Genomic DNA, 16,333 nt, shown 5'->3' on the forward strand with positions numbered 1-16,333 from the left:
TAGTCACTATAATTGAGGTCCTGTGAAAAATTAGTTTGGATAAGCAATAGCACAATACATCTTGAATCAGTGGAGGCGGTGTGAAGGATGGAGTAAAAAGACGTGAACGGTTCATTGGAGTTGAACAGTCACATCTCTCACCAAGTATGCAACTGATCACACAAGGCTTGTGTGCTTTTCAAGTCTTGATCAGGACACTACTGTATAGCAGATACCCTATGATTATTTAAAAAGAAAATAAGGATGTCTGTCAAATCTTGGTGATGGACCATTTTGCACTCTTGTGTTTTCTACATTACATTCCAGATTTAACACATTGCTCTTATCTGATATCACATTGTAAACTTGTAAACATTTAAAAAGCTTGGAGTTCGTAGAAAGATTTTGCATGGTGCCATAACTAAAAAAGGTACTTGTTTTTTTTGTAACCAATCCAGTTTGATTAATTTTGTTGGAATAATTATTTTCAAAGTCAGTTTATATTTCTAGTAAATGTAAAATATTGAAACCATGGAAAATGTGCTAGGAGATTAACAAATTTGTCCACAAGGGTTAACGGCTTATGAATAAACAATGCCTAGGTCCATACTCATACTTTGGGGTTCATTTCTCATTATTCTGATCTTTCCTCAAGGCTGCCATGACTCGGATTTTGAACTGTTTGATGATTCTGAACAGCTCAGTGTCCCGTCTGTGTCCATATCCTGTTGGGAATTCAACCCTTCAATGCAGTGTTCTCCAATTCCCAACTGCACAGATGCACTATCAGACCAGAATCCTTTGCTGTTCTCCAATTCCACATCCAACATGGAGATTGAGCTATTTGCTGATATCCTCCCAATATTAAACCAAGATGAAGGATTTTCTGGGGCTCCCAATCCCATTTCTGTCATAAATGCTCCTGGTTCAGAAACTGATGGTACAGCTTTCTCTTCCCGTCCTTCACTGGCCAGCTCCCGGATCTTTCGGATGTCTGCAAGCAGCTCCTGATTTTCCTCTTTCCAAATTTGGAACTTCTCTGTAGTTAAATTGGGATCATCGAGGATCTTATTAATGGATTTTAAATCTACCATCTTGGCCTACAAATATTCAAACAATGAAGGTTAGTGATTATAGTAACAAAGTGTTTAAAATCACACGATGCAAACAAATCACATAATGGTACTAATTTAACCACATGCCTTCAGTGTACTCTGTAATGTTCGGAGATAGTGTGCCTTCTCATTGATGATTGGATTTTTGTTCCGCCTGATGAATGACCAATGATAATCTTTTCGAAAGGGTTGCACGTTACCAATCAGTGACACACCATCTCGCTGCAAGACTTTTATTAATGTCTCCAGTTCATCATCAGAACTCTGACCAGGATCTGAAAGAGATGCACAAAAACACCCGTGAGCTTCTGTAACAGTCACCAAAAATATCCTGTTCCTTAACAGTCATATAAAGGGAAGAGTCAGGATCCTTGCCTTCCTTAAGCTTTTCAACCAGTTCAATTAAGGTGGTTTAAATTAGTCAATAACAATTGACTATCATTCATACAAAATTCCTCTGCTTTATTTTCATTTGATCAATGACCCATTTATTTCAAATAATTAATGGCTGCATTAATGAGTACACAGATTTTATTTCAACAAGATATTCAGTCACTATTAGAGGAAATTAAATGGCTTCCTTCTGCACTGTAAATTCTATGATTACCATCGCTGAATCCCCCAGGTTGAAGGCACTGCAAGACTTGTGCTCCAGAACATTGCTGCACCCCTAGTCAAGCTGTTCCAGTACAACTACAACACTGACATCTGCCCAGCATTGTGGAAAATTACCCTGGTCTGTCCTGTACACAAGAGGAGAAATCCAACCCAGCCAATTACCACCCTATTAGTCTACTCTCCATCATCAGCAAAGTGTTGGAAGGAATCATCAACAGTGCTGTCAAGCGACACTTACTCAGCAATAACCTGCTCACAGACGTTCAGTTTGGGTTCTGCCAGGGTCACTCAGCTCCTGACCTCATTACAGCCTTGGTTCAAACATGGACAAAAGAGCGGAGTGCCAGATGTGCGGTGAGAGTGACTGCCCATGACATCAAGACAGCATTTGACCGGACGTGGCATCAAGGAGCCCTAGCTAAACTGGAGTCAATGGGAATCAGGGGGAAAACTCTCCACTGGCTGGAGTCATACCTGGCACAAAGGAAGATGGTTGTGGTTATTGGAAGTCAATCATCTCAGCTCCGGGACATCACTGCAGGAGTTCCTCAGGGTAGTGTCCCAGGCCCAACCATCTTCAGCTGCTTCATCAATGACCTGCCTTCTATCTTAAGGTCACATGGCTGGGGGGCTGGCCAAGGAAAGGGGATGGCTCATCGGCAAGGGGGGGGTGAAGTGCCCCCAACCAGGCTGATCACCTGGTATGTTAGAGGGTTAAATGGGCCAGTGAAGAGGGTGTGTGTGTTTGCGCATCTGTGGGTTCTGAAGGCGGGCATAATCTTGTTGCAGGAGACACACCTGAAAGTGGCAGACTGAAGGAAGGGCTGGGTCAGTCAGGTCTTTCATTCAGGGCTTGATTCTAAGACGAGGGGGGTTGCGATCCTGATTAATAAAAGGCTACAATTTGAGATGGCGGGCACAGTCGTGGATGGGGGTGGCAGGTTCGTTATGGTGAGGGGTAAGCTCGAAGGGGTGACGGTAGTCCTGGTCAGTGTGTATGCCCCTCATTGGGACGATGTGGATTTTATTAGGAGGATGCTAGGGAAGATCCCCGACTTAGACTCGCGTAAATTGATCATGGGCGGGGACTTTAATACAGTCCTGGACCCGAGCCTGGACTGGTCATGCTCAAGAACAGGCAGGTTGCCAGCGATGGCAAAGGAACTGAGAGGGTTCATGGAGCAAATGGGGGGAGCAAATCCGTGGAGAGTTAGCCGGCCGAAGGCAAGGGAGTTCTCATATTACTCCCACGTCCACAAGGTGTATTCCCGAATTGACTACTTTGTGGTGAGTAGGGACCTGCTGGCCGGAATGGTGGGGGCAGAATATTCGGCAATTGCCATATCGGACCATGCTCTGCACTGGGTAGACCTGCAGTTTTGTAAGGACAACTTTCAGCGCCCACCATGGAGGCTGGAAGTTGGACTACTTGCGTACGAGGCGGTGTATGAGAGGCTGAGGAACTGCATGCAGAATTACCTGCAGGTGAACGATACTGGAGAAGTCTCAGCAGCGCTGCTCTGGGAGGCACTGAAGGCAGTGGTGAGAGGGGAGCTGATTTCAATCCGGGCATACAGGGACAGGACGGATAGGGCAGAGACAGACCGACTGATTAAGGAAATTCTACAGACGGACAGGAGTTACGCGGAATCCCCGAGGCCAGAGTTACTCAGGAAACGACAGAGGCTGCAGGCCGAATTTGGGGTGCTGACGAAAGGCAAGGCTGTAGAGCAGCTTAGAAAGGTAAAAGGTACGATTTATGAGCATGGGGAGAAGGCCAGCAGAATGCTTGCGCATCAACTGAGGAAGAGGGAAGCGGCTAGGGAAATAGGGAGGGTAGTGGATGGGGGAGGTGATCATAGTGGGTGATCCAGCAGGGCTGAACAAGGTCTTAAGGTCTTTAGGGACTTTTATAGGAAGCTGTACACTTCGGAATCACTGGGGGGGGGGGGGGGGGGGGGGGGGGGAAATGAGGTGATTCCTGGACAGACTGACCTTCCCAAGAATGGGGAGAGGGTTGGTGGACGGACTGGGGGCACTGGTCAGGATCGAAGAGGTATTGGGGGGGCCTGAAGGTCATGCAGTCGGGTAAAGCGGCGGGGCCGGACGGGTATACGGTGGAGTTTTACAAAGAATTTTCCGGGATAGTGGGGCCGGTGCTGGTCAGGGTCTTTAACTAGGCAAGAGACAGAGGGAGTTTACCCCCGACGATGTCGTGGGCCACCATATCGCTCATTCTGAAACGGGATAAGGACCCAGAGGCCTGTGGGTCATACAGGCCGATCTCCTTGATCAACGTAGAAGCCAAGCTACTGGCCAAGATTCTGGCGACCAGAATTGAGGACTATGTACCGGATGTAATTGTGGAGGACCAAACCGGGTTTGTAAAGGGGAGGCAGCTAGTGGACAACATAAGAAGGCTGCTCAATGTGATTATGATGCCCCCGGAGAGTAGGGTGGTAGAGATAGTGGTAGCCATGGATGCTGAAAAGGCTTTTGACTGGGTCGAGTGGGATTATCTGTGGGAGGTACTAGAACGGTTTGGGTTCGGGGCGGGGTTCATCGACTGGGTTAGGCTACTCTATCAGGTCCCGGAGGTGAGTGTAAGGATGAACAGGACGACATTGGACGACTTTAGACTGCACCGTGGGACAAGACAAGGCTGCCCTCTCTCCCACTGCTGTTTGTGCTGGCCATAGAGCCGCTGGCAATTGCACTGAGAGCTTCTCGGGGCTGGAAAGGGATGGGTCGGGGGGAGGGGGGGGGGGGGGTGGAACATAGAGTCTCGTTATACGTGGATGATCTGCTGTTGTATATATCGGACCCAATGGTGGGGATGGACGGTATTATGGCAACCCTGAGGGAATTTGGCCGGTTCTCCGGATACAAACTGAACATGGCTCAGAGCGAGTTGTTTGTAATTCAGGCGAGGGGGCAGGAGATTAGGCTGAAGGGGTTGCCGTTCAGGCTAGTGGGGGTGAGTTTCTGATATTTGGGGATTCAGGTGGCACGGGACTGGGGCAGGTTGCATAAGCTCAACCTGTCCTGACTGGTGGAACGAGTGAGGGATGAGGTCCGGAGGTGGGATGCGCTCCCGCTGTCATTGGCGGGGAGAGTGCAGACTGTTAAGATGACGATTCTCCCACGGTTCTTGTTTGTTTTTCAGTGTCTCCCCATCTTTATCCCGCGGTCCTTCTTTAAGAGGCTGAATAAAATTATTTTGGGATTTGTATGGGCAGGGAATTCCCCGCGGGTGATGCTTGAAAGGAGCAGAGGAGAAGGGGGGCTGGCGTTGCCGAACTTCAGCAACTATTACTAGGCGGCCAACATAGCGATGATAAGGAAATGGATGGTGGGTGCGGGGTCGGTTTGGGAGCGGATGGAGGATGCTTCGTTCAGGGGCACTAGCTTAGCAGCCCTGGTCACAGCTCCTCTGCCGCTTACGCTGGCACGGTACTCCACCAGCCCGATAGTGGTGGCAGCTCTTCGGATCTGGGGCCAATGGAGGAGGCATGCAGGGGAGGTAAGAGCATTGGTGTGGACCCTAATCTGCGGCAACCACCAATTTGCCCCGGGGAACATGGACGGCAGTATCGACTGTGGAGGAGGGCGGGGATTGTGGGGATGGGGGATCTGTTCCTGGAAGGGAGCTTTCCGAGCATAAGGGCGCTGGAGGAGATGTTTGGGCTGGCGAGAGGGAACGACTTTAGATACTTGCAGGTGAGAGATTTTGTACGCAGACTGGTGCCGTCCTTCCCACGTCTCCCGCCGAAGGTGAGGCAGGACAGGGTAGTTTCTACGGGAGAGGTGGGAGAGGGTAGAGTTTCAGACGTCTACAAGGAGCTAATGAGAGCTGAGGCTACGCAGACCGAGGTCCTGAAGCTTAAGTGGGAGGAGGAGCTCGGGGGGAGCTGAAGGACGGTATTTGGGCAGAAGCCCTGAGCAGAGTAAACACGACCGCAACATGCGCCAGGCTCAGCCTGATCCAGTTTAAGGTTGTGCACCGGGCCCACGTGACGGTGGCCCGGATGAGCAGATTCTTCAGGCTGGAGGACAAGTGTCCTAGATGCGCCGGAGGGCCAGCTAACCATGTACACATGTTCTGGTCGTGCCCTAAACTCGGGGGGTATTGGCAGGGATTCACAGATGTCATGTCCAGGGTATTGAAAACTGGGGTGGTAATGAGCCCGGAGGTGGCAATCTTTGGGGTTTCAGAGGACCCGGGAGTCCAGGAAGAGAGAGATGCAGACATTCTGGCCTTTGCTTCCCTGGTAGCCTGGCGACGAATACTATTAGCATGGAGGGACTCAAAGCCCCCGAGGGCTGAGTATGGCTATCGGACATGGCGAGCTTTCTTGGCCAAGAGAAAGTCAAGTTCGCCTTGGGAGGTTCACTACTAGGTTCGCCCGAAGGTGGCAGCCATTTATTGACTTCTTTGCAGAGGAGTAAGCGTCAGCAGGGGGGGGAAAGGGTAGAGTAAAGTGTGCGAACAGAGCTGTAGTTTGCACTATGTTTATTTTGTAATTTGTGCCTGGACTATTTTTTTGTACTGTACAATGTCACTTTTTCTATATGCCTAAAATACCTCAATAAAATTGTTTGTTAAAAAAAAAAACATCCGGGCGGTTACCATTGATCTGAAACTGAACTAGACTAGCTACATTAATACTGTGGAACCAGGGCAGGTCAAAGGCTAGGAATCCTACAGTGAGTAACTCACTTCCTGATCCCCCAAAGCCTGTCCACCATCTACAAGGCACAAGTCAGGTGTGCAATGGAATACTCTCCACTTGTCCGGATGAGTGCAGCTCCAACAACACTCAAGAAGCTCGACACCATCCGGGTCAAAGCAGCCCGCTTGATTGCTCCTCCTTCCATAAACATTCAAACCCTCCACCGCCGACGAACAGTGGCCGCTTTGTACACAATCTACAAGATGGACTGCAGAAACTCACCTAGGTTCCTTAGACAACACCTTCCAAACCCACGACCACTACCACCTAGAAGGACAAGAGCAGCAGATACCTGGGAACTCCATCACCTGGAGGTTCCCCTCCAAGTCACTCACCACCCTGACTTGGAAATATATCACCGTTCCTTCACTGTCGCTGGGTCAAAATTCTGGAACTCCCTCCCTAACAGCAGTGGGTGTATATAGACCTGAAGGACTGCAGCGGTTCAAGAAGGCAACTCACCACCACCTTTGAAGGGCAACGAGGGATGGGCAATAATTACTTGCCTAACCAGCTACGCCCACATCCCGCAAATGAATTTTTAAAAAGAATACCAAATGAATTTGTATTGCTTTTCGGTCAGGACTTCCTTGAACACTTGTCAGGTAAATGCCAATGCTGTAGCTGTACTGGAACAATTTGGCTAGAGGCTGATGCTGTCAGTGTTAAAGGTTGGAACACAGGAGCAGTAGTACTGATCCTGGGGTGCAGAGGGGCGGAAAAAAGCAAGGAAATGATCAATGGGAAATTCTTAATTCATCAACAAAAACATCCCTGCAGTCGGGGAATATGGTAGGCAGAGGGCAGTGCAAGTAAGCTCTTTTGGAGGTTATTCTGAAAAGTTGAGATGTTTGTGAAGAACAGTCTATTTTCAACAGCTGATGAGGATTTGTCTAATTGCTCCTACCTGGTACCGGCTTCCTCTCCTTGCTGGGGCTGGTTGGCCCACTAAGGCGACCTGATGAATGTCTGAATCGTTCTACTGGTGAAAGGTCATTGCTCTTCTGCAAATAAACGGAGGCAAGGTTCACAATGGACAATGATTAGCTACTGTTTTGGATAAATACTCCTAAAGGGATGTTATTGTTCATAAATAAAGCATTTTCAATTTCTTAACAATTCCTTTCTTGTATCCTCTGCTTCCCCTCTCCCTTTCCCCTTCTCCCTCCCACCTAAAATTCAATGGCATTAAAAAGGGACAAGCTACGTTGGCAGCTAATCAGGACAGCCATGGAATATTCCTATGTATAGACATCAGGAAACACAGAACATTAGTGGGCGGCATGGTAGCACAGTGGTTAGCACTGTTGCTTCATCACTCCAGGGTCCCAGATTCGATTCCTGGCTTGGATAACTGTCTGTGCGGAGTCAGCATGTTCTCCCCGTGGCTGCGTGAATTTCCTCCAGGTACTCCGGTTTCCTCGCACAGTCCAAGATGTGCAGATTAGGTGGATTGGCCATGCTAAATTGCCCTTAGTACCCAAAAAGGTTAGATGGGGTTACAGGAATGGGGCAGAGGTGTGGGCATAAGTGAGGTGCTCTTTCCAAGGGCCGGTGCAACCTCGAAGGGCCGAATGGCCTCCTTCTGCATTGTACATTCTATTCTATTCTATTATGCTTGCAGTTGAATATCCTGTCAATACTCACTGTCTCGCCTGACACACAGAGATTGATCACGATAGGAGATCAATTGGCACACTCAGAACGGTACCGTAGAAAGGAGTAAGCCCTTCAGAAGAGGAGGGGGAATATGGGGGAAAGAAGAAGAGGAATAAAAGGGCAGAAATGGTCGAGACGCTAAATCAATATTTTGCCTCAATTTTCATGGTGGAGGACACTAGTACACTCCCAACAGTAACAGGTAATGCAGGGGTAATATAAAGGGAGGAACATAGAACGATCATTATCAGTAACTAAACAAACTATTGGGATTGAAAGCAGGCATGTCCCCAGGGTCTGATGACCTACATCCTAGAGTCTTAAAAGAACTGGCAGCGGAAATAGCAGATCCATTGCTTATAATATTCCATGATGTGGAGATGCCGGCGTTGGACTGGGGTGAGCACAGTAAGAAGTCTTACAACACCAGGTTAAAGTCCAACAGGTTTGTTTCAGGAAAGGATGTCCCGAAGCGTGGTACATTGGCGAGACCATGCAGACACTGCGACAGCGAATAAACGGGCATCGTGCGACTATCAACAGGCAGGACTGTTCCCTTCCAGTTGGGGAACACTTCAGCAGTCAAGGACATTCAGCCTCTGATCTCCGGGTCAGCATTCTACAAGGAGGCCTTCAGGAGACGCGACAACGCAAAATTGCTGAGCAAAAACTTATAGCTAAGTTCCGCACGCATGAATGCGGACTCAACCGGGATCTGGGATTCATGTCGCATTACATTCGGCCCCCACCAACAAGCCTGGACTTGCAGAGGCCTACCGACTGAACTGGCTTGGGACAATTCACACCTCTTTAACTTGGAGTTATCTCTCTCTCTGCATCTTTGATGATTTGATTGCCTGCAGGTGCTCGCATTCCGGGGCATCTCTGACTGTGTCTATATAAACATTTCTGGAACAAGCCTTTCCATTCACCTGAAGAAGGAGCCGTGCTCCGAAAGCTCGTGTTTGAAACAAACCTGTTGGACTTTAACCTGGTGTTGTAAGACTTCTTACTGTATAATATTCCAAAGGATATAGGAATGGTTCCAGGGGATTGGAAAAGTGCTGACACCCTTATTCAAAAAGAGAGGGAGGCATAAAGTAGGAAACTATAGACCAGCTAGTTTAATATCGGTCATTGAAAAATTATTTAAATCTCTTAATTAAGGAAGTAATAACAGGGCATTTAGAAAGCCAAAATGCAATCCATCAGAGTCAGCATGGCTTGATGAAGGGTAAATGATATTTGACTCATTTGTTCTTCACAGATATAACAAACCAAGTGGATAAGGACGATCCTATAGATGTAGTATATTTGGACTTGCAGAAAGGATTTGATAAAGTGGCGCACAAAAAGCTAATACATAACGTAAGATCACATGGGATTAGGAATAGTTTATTAGCTCGGATAGAAGACTGGCTAACCAACAGAAGGCAAAGAGTCAGGATTTATGGGTCTTTTTCTGGTTGGCAAGATGTAACCTGCGGAATTTGGTCCTCGGGCCCCAACTATTTACAGCATATCTTAATTACTTGGATGTAGGAATAGAGCAGTGAATGGAGCACTGCTCTTCCTCATTCACCCGAGTAAGGAACAGTGCTCCGAAAGCTAGTGTTTGAAACAAACCTGTTGGACTTTAACCTGGTGTTATAAGACTTCTTACTTAAAACAGATGAGAAGAAATTATTTAATTCAAAGGGTCATGAATCTGCAGAGTTCACTACCCAGAGTGTGGTGGATGCCAGTGTTATGTTCGGTGTTGTGGCTGTGGTAGTGATGCACACAGAACATCTAGTTCTTTGACTAGTAAGATAGTTTATTAACAAAATGAACACGTGGAAAGATAGAACATAGAACATAGAACAGTACAGCACAGAACAGGCCCTTCGGCCCTCAATGTTGTGCCGAGCCATGATCACCCTACTCAAACCCACGTATCCACCCTATACCCGCAACCCAACAACCCCACCTTAACATTACTTTTTAGGACACTACGGGCAATTTAGCATGGCCAATCCACCTAACCCGCGCATCGTTGGACTGTGGGAGGAAACCGGAGCACCCGGAGGAAACCCACGCACACAGGGGGAGGACGTGCAGACTCCACACAGACAGTGGCCCAGCCGGGAATCGAACCTGGGACCCTGGAGCTGTGAAGCATTTATGCTAACCACCATGCTACCCTGCTGATAACTATCGAACTACAATACAAACAGTAACGAATAAATGAATTCTCCTGGAGCTACTTCTAGTGTGACTGTCCTCTAGTACGACTTATTACCAACTCGGTTCTGTGGAGTCACATGCTGGATCTATGTCCCCACCTGCTGGTCGGAGGTCGTATATCTAACTATATGCATTACTATACATGTGCATATCACCACAGCCCCCTTCCTTTGGAAATATGAGTGTTTAACAAATATAACTGTGCCCTACAAAACATGATCTGCATAACAATTTCAAACGTGTCCCTTGTATATAGTTCATTATATGTTCAGTCTTTCAAGTTAACGACATCTTCTTGTTGGTCTCCTGAATCTTGACCGAATACATGATCCTGTTTCATCTTTCGAAAAATTGGTTTTCTGGCTGATCTTTGAGTCACCATCTTTCAGCCTTTGAAGCAATGCTTTTCACTCCATATGTGTTCTTGTATATTGGCCTTACTTCCGCTGCTCGTGTCTTCACTGTCATGGCTGCTACCCGGTCGACCAACTGTGTCCTCGACTCTTCTCTTAGCCTTCCTTTTCTTCTTAGCTTTAGTGGCATCATCCGTGAAGTTGGTGCGGTTCACATTCACATCTGCCTGTGCACCCAGAGCATCATTCTTGTTACTGGTTTCGGCCAAGGGATTAGCTGTTTCTGGATCCCTTGCTGCAATGGTTGCTTCTGAATCTTTTGCTGTAGTAGCTGCTTTTCTATTGTCTGCTGTAGTAGCTGTTTCTCGCTCTTCTGCCACAATAGCTGATTCTGGAGCCTTTGCTGGATGAGATGTTTCGGTTGATCCATGGTGCTTGCACTTAAACACTGTCCTGCATGCCCATCAACTGGTGAGGCATCCAATGGCGGCATACATTTGGACGCTTTTGCAGATGCAGGCAAGTTTGCGTCTTCACAAAACCCTTGTATTCCAGTATTTTAGCTGGATCAATGTCCTCAACATTAGTCATTACTTTGTGTTTTAGTCTCGATTAGTAGCTCACGCTCATCTGATGTAACGATACATGCTTTGTCTGTTGTTGTACAACTGCACGAAAATGTATCCATCTGTTCTTGCTGCCAGTTTTTTGATGGACTGGCCTCGAGTACTTGGGAATTCACTGCAGGAACTATTCTGTGGGCAGAGGATAAATCATCGTGTTTCTCAGGAGCCAATTTCTCCAAAACAGGGATTATTTCTTCAGTTACCAGTTGGCTGTTCGCAGTTGATTGCTCTCAGCTAATTGGTCTGCTGTTGCAATCTCACGTTCAACCTTTCACGCTCCATTTTAGAACTTTCACACTCATCGTTGTCTTGTGCAAATTGGAAGTTACTTGTTATCACCTTGCCACTAATGCCAAATAAACTAAAGTAAACCTGCATGGTCTTCTGGCTCATCATCTGCTTCTTCACTTTCCTCATCGTAATCATCATCATTGTAATCATCATCATCGTCTGCAACAGCTTCTCCTGTGAAGTATAACACTGCTCGTGGAATTATGTGTTCCTGCAAGAAGTAACCAATTTCAAAGTCAGCAGCGAGTCTTATCGCAAAACCTTCATCCAGTTCACCATCCTCTGGTACTGCAGGAGGACTAAAAAAATTAAAGAAAGTCATCTGGTACAGTTTTCTGCTGTACCAATGTGCCAACCCTTATGCTACTGCTTCGTTTTAATGGTCTTCATTGCGACTTTTGTTTCCTTTCTTCCAGTCGATCTGGAATCCTGTGCATCCTATAATTTCTGGTTCATCAAAGTCGACAAAAATCTGACTCACGGCGACTCCATCTTGTATGTTGTTGTCACTGCTTCATTTGTGAAATACTCATTTGGCTCAAACTTAAACTCCAGAGTAAAACTCATTGTCTGCCATGGACCTGAAAATTGCACCTAAGTCTTTGTAAATGCTTTAGGATGGGCGCACCATGCTCCTGTATCATGTCACTGAACAAATCCACATTCTTGAAGACTGTTAACCAGAATTCTAGAATTCCTATTGGCCCCTCCATCTCTTCATCTGGTTTATCTTCCTCCACTGTGACTTTTGCTTTTACCTTATCGGATAACTGTGCCACTTCATCCCGTTGCCATTTGCAATCATCCCCTGTCGTAGCGCAGGCTGGAATGTACAGCCGCTCAACTAGGTACGGTGCCACACACACTTCTGTTCCTATGATGGAGCCTGTTCTGTGTCCACAATGGAAAATGTTATGCCGTGATTTCTGTTGTGTACCCATGCTACGAGTTCACATGCTCCTAATATTGCAATCTCCTTCCCATTGTAGTCTTTCAGCAGTCTTGTTTGATTGACGACTGTCGGTTTGACTCTCAGCCTGTTCAAAACTGACAAACTGATAAGGTTGGTCTCGGTCCCGTGTCAGGCTTGCGTTTAATTAAAGTGTCATTGATCACCTATGGAATCGTCTAACTGTCTTCTATGGAGTCAAGATCACGATCAGTACTGCTGCAACTGGTACGCGAGACTTCTTCACTGCATGGTCGGACTCATCGTGTCCTCCATCGAAATCATATCCACAAAAAACAGGTCTTTGATGCACATCTCATCAATCATGTTAACTGATCCTGTTTGGTCCCCAGTTGGACATGAAAAACATTGCCTCGCAAAATGATTTGTTCTGCCACACTTGGAACACACCGTCCCAAATGCTGGACATTGTCGTGGCCCATGTCGATTGCTGCATCACTGGCACAAAATGGTGGGCCCGGTCAGCCATTTAAAATGGCCGCCCGCACTGGGACCACATTTCCTATTGGAATGCACCACAAAGCTTATGGTGTGGTGTCTTCTTCCACATTGGCAGCAAAATGTTTCAGGTTGAGCGTACAAATCTGCTGTGCAGCTGGCTCGCTTGCATGACAGATCTTGGTAGCGTTTTCTAATTGAAGCTCTTCGTCCCTCAATTGCCTTTCACGTACCTTATCATTCGATATCCCGAACACTATCTGATCGCGGATCATCGACGACTTTAGCGTACTGAAATTGCACGACTGCGCCTTCAATTGCAAGTCGGTTAGAAAGCTATCGAAAGATTCGGCTGTCTTCTGAGTACGCGTGTGCAACATATACCGCTTGAATGTTTCTTTTTTTTTCAGGGAGCAATGCCATTCAAAGTATTTAATTACTTCATCGAAGATTTTGCTTTCTGCTTCACTGTCAAACGCGAAGGTATTATAAATTTTGATGGCTTGAGGACCTGCTACCAAGAGCAGCAATGCAATACACCTCTCATCAGGTGCCTGCAGGCCAATGGCTGCAAGTTTGAATTGCTGCTTAAAAACACGCCAATTCTCGTCTTCATTACCAATGACTTGAAGCTAGTGGGGTGCCTTCAGACCTTCCATTTCTCTTTTTTTAAAATAAATTTAGAGTACCCAATTGATTTTTTCCAATTAAGGGGCAATTTAGCGTGGCCAATCCACGTAGCCTGCACATCATTTGGGTTGTGGGGGCGAAACCCTCGCAAACACAGGGAGAATGTGTAAACTCCACACGGACAGTGACCCAGAGCCGGGATCGGACCTGGCACCTCGGCACCGTGAAGCAACAGGGTTAACCCACTGCGCCACCATGCTGCCCTTCCATTTCTAATTTCACAGTCTTTCCGTGCGTTGAGTTCCAGTTGCCAGTAGTTTACCAGGTAGGAGGAAGAATTTTATTTTTTCTTTCAGTTGGTTTTGTCCTGTCTTCTCCGTAGTTATCTTCAATTGTTCCAAACACCTAGTACCATGTTATGTTCTGTGTTGTGGCCATGGTAAAGATGCACACAGAACATCTTAGTTATCTTTGACTAGTAAGACAGTTTATTAACAAAATGAACACGTGGAAAGATAACTAACGAACTATAATACAAACGATAATGAATAGCTGCTTCTAATGCGACTGTCCTCTAGTATGACTTACTACCAACTCCCGATTCTGTGGAGTCGCATGGTGGATCTCTTTTCCCACCTGCTGGTCGGAGGTTGTATATCTAACTATATGCATTACTATGCATATGCATATCACCACAGCCAAGACATTGAGCAAATCTAAGGAGCAGATTGACAGATTTTTAATTAGTAATGGGTTGAAGGGTTATGAAGAATAGGCAGGAAAGTGGAGTTGAGGCTGAGAGGAGATCAGCCATGATTGTGTTGAACAGTGGAATGGGCTCGATGGACTTATTTGCCTACACCTGCTCCTTATTCTTATGTTATAAATCATAATGTACTGACATGCCAGACCAGTACGAGATTAAATTTCATACTCCAAGTATTTCCTTAGCCTGCAACTCAGTGCTACACGCCACCTTAACTCCCTATCACCCCTTACACCAAGTTCCAGGTTAGTGTATCAGCTGATAGTATTCAGGGATATTTTCCTCTTCCAGCTTTCACTGAAACAGTTTATAATTCTTTTGCCCGTTTTCTATTCATTCTCACACTGACAGTACTCACAGGGTAGTTAGGATCATCGTATTCTTCAGTCTCTGTCTCGCTCCAATAGTCTAAAGTAGGACAGATTTCAGTTTTAACAAAAGCAGAGTCAAACACAACAACATTATTTCATTTTTTATACAAAAGCTTGGGCATAAAGTACCAAGCTGCACTCAACATGATTTTACACCCCCCTCCTGTGGACGGAATATATATTACAACAAAGAAAATACATTTTATCCCCAATCCCCATGAGAACAGTAACCCTGATTCAACCTTACCTAAAGTAAAAGAGAAATAGATTCAAATATTTCTAACTGTTCTTCAAGGCACATGAGTGTATTCTATGAGGAGGTGACCAGACAAACCAAGAAATCTGGGGTTCCACCAGTCGGTGTTGAATTAGTCGATCCTGGCTGGATCAGTGTTTGGGCTGCAACATCAGGGAAAAGTCAGGATTTGGTCAGACTATACTGTCCTCCAGAGTGTGGTATGCTCCCAACATTCACTATTTTGGCTCACAAACATTGGCCACTTGAGTGAGGCATTGGAGAAAGTGTCCAATCCATATGAAATCTATATCCCAGTCAGAGTCAGTAACGTAAGGTAAGATGGGAAGGAAAACTATCCAAATGGAATTAGCATAATGTAAAATCTAACGGACTTGATTTTGAAGAAGAAATAGTCTGCAGATCTGCAGCTGCTTTGTGACATCATTCTGTCTGATTAAACATGTCTGGGAAAGACTTCAGCTATGTTCAGTGGGTAGCAGTCGACCTTTGGATTAGAAAGTCATGGGTTCAAGCCCCACTCAAACAGTTGAGCACTTAAATGTATGCTAACACTTCAGTGAAGTACTGAGGGGATGTCGGACTGTTGAAGGTGCCATCTCTTAGAAGCAAAATTGAATGGAGGCCAAGTCATAGAAACCATAGAACCCTTGCAGTGCAGAAGGGAGCCATTTGGCCCATCGAGTCTGCACGGACCGTCTGAAAGAGCACCCTACCTAAACCCACCCCCCACAACCCTACCCAACCCTCACATCTTGGACACCAAGGGGAAATTTAGCATGGCCAATCCACCCAACTTTGGACTGTGGGATGATACCATGCACCCGGAGGAAACCCACTCAGACACAGGGAAAACAGGCAAACTCCACACAGACCCAAGGCCAGAATCGAACACGGGTCCCTGGTGCTGAGAGGGAGTGGTGCTAATCACTGTGCCACCGTGCCACCCCTTCTCAGGCAAATATTAAAATCTCATGGCTCTAGGTACGGGCAGTCTTCACATCTGAGAGTGGAAGCTTCACAACCAATCAGAATTCGTTCCTCAAGACATCCACGCATGGACTTTGCAGTAGAGATGACTGGATAGAGGTGGAAGTGTTGGTTTCCTGGTACTTTTACTCCTAATACAAGGGTATTTAATTGCAGCACTCCCTTTGTGATAATCTGATTCAACACAGACTGGATTCAGAATCTAGCACCTTGCACTTTTGAATACCAAACAGGCAGTGCATTTATCTAGACAGGCACCAGGAGAGCTCATTTCATTCAGGACAGATTAGTAATGCCATTATTTGTAAATTG

The 16,333-nt window shown here is 46.4% G+C and overlaps 1 protein-coding gene across 1 annotated transcript in view; it reads right to left on the reverse strand.

Moving 5' to 3' along the window:
- Positions 1-417: 417 nt before the first annotated feature.
- The window catches only part of cnksr1 (connector enhancer of kinase suppressor of Ras 1), a 143,874-nt gene continuing 127,958 nt past the window's right edge, over positions 418-16,333 (reverse strand). The window contains exons 18-21 of the mRNA XM_038798021.1: positions 14,763-14,812; positions 7,353-7,449; positions 1,182-1,369; positions 418-1,079 (exon numbers count right to left, since the gene is read on the reverse strand). Of these exons, the coding sequence (XP_038653949.1) occupies positions 630-1,079; positions 1,182-1,369; positions 7,353-7,449; positions 14,763-14,812 (785 nt within the window). The 3' untranslated portion in view covers positions 418-629. The remainder of the gene's footprint in view (positions 1,080-1,181; positions 1,370-7,352; positions 7,450-14,762; positions 14,813-16,333) is intronic.

Source organism: Scyliorhinus canicula, chromosome 1 (assembly GCF_902713615.1).
Source record: "Scyliorhinus canicula chromosome 1, sScyCan1.1, whole genome shotgun sequence".
Classification (NCBI taxonomy): Eukaryota; Metazoa; Chordata; class Chondrichthyes; order Carcharhiniformes; family Scyliorhinidae; genus Scyliorhinus; species Scyliorhinus canicula.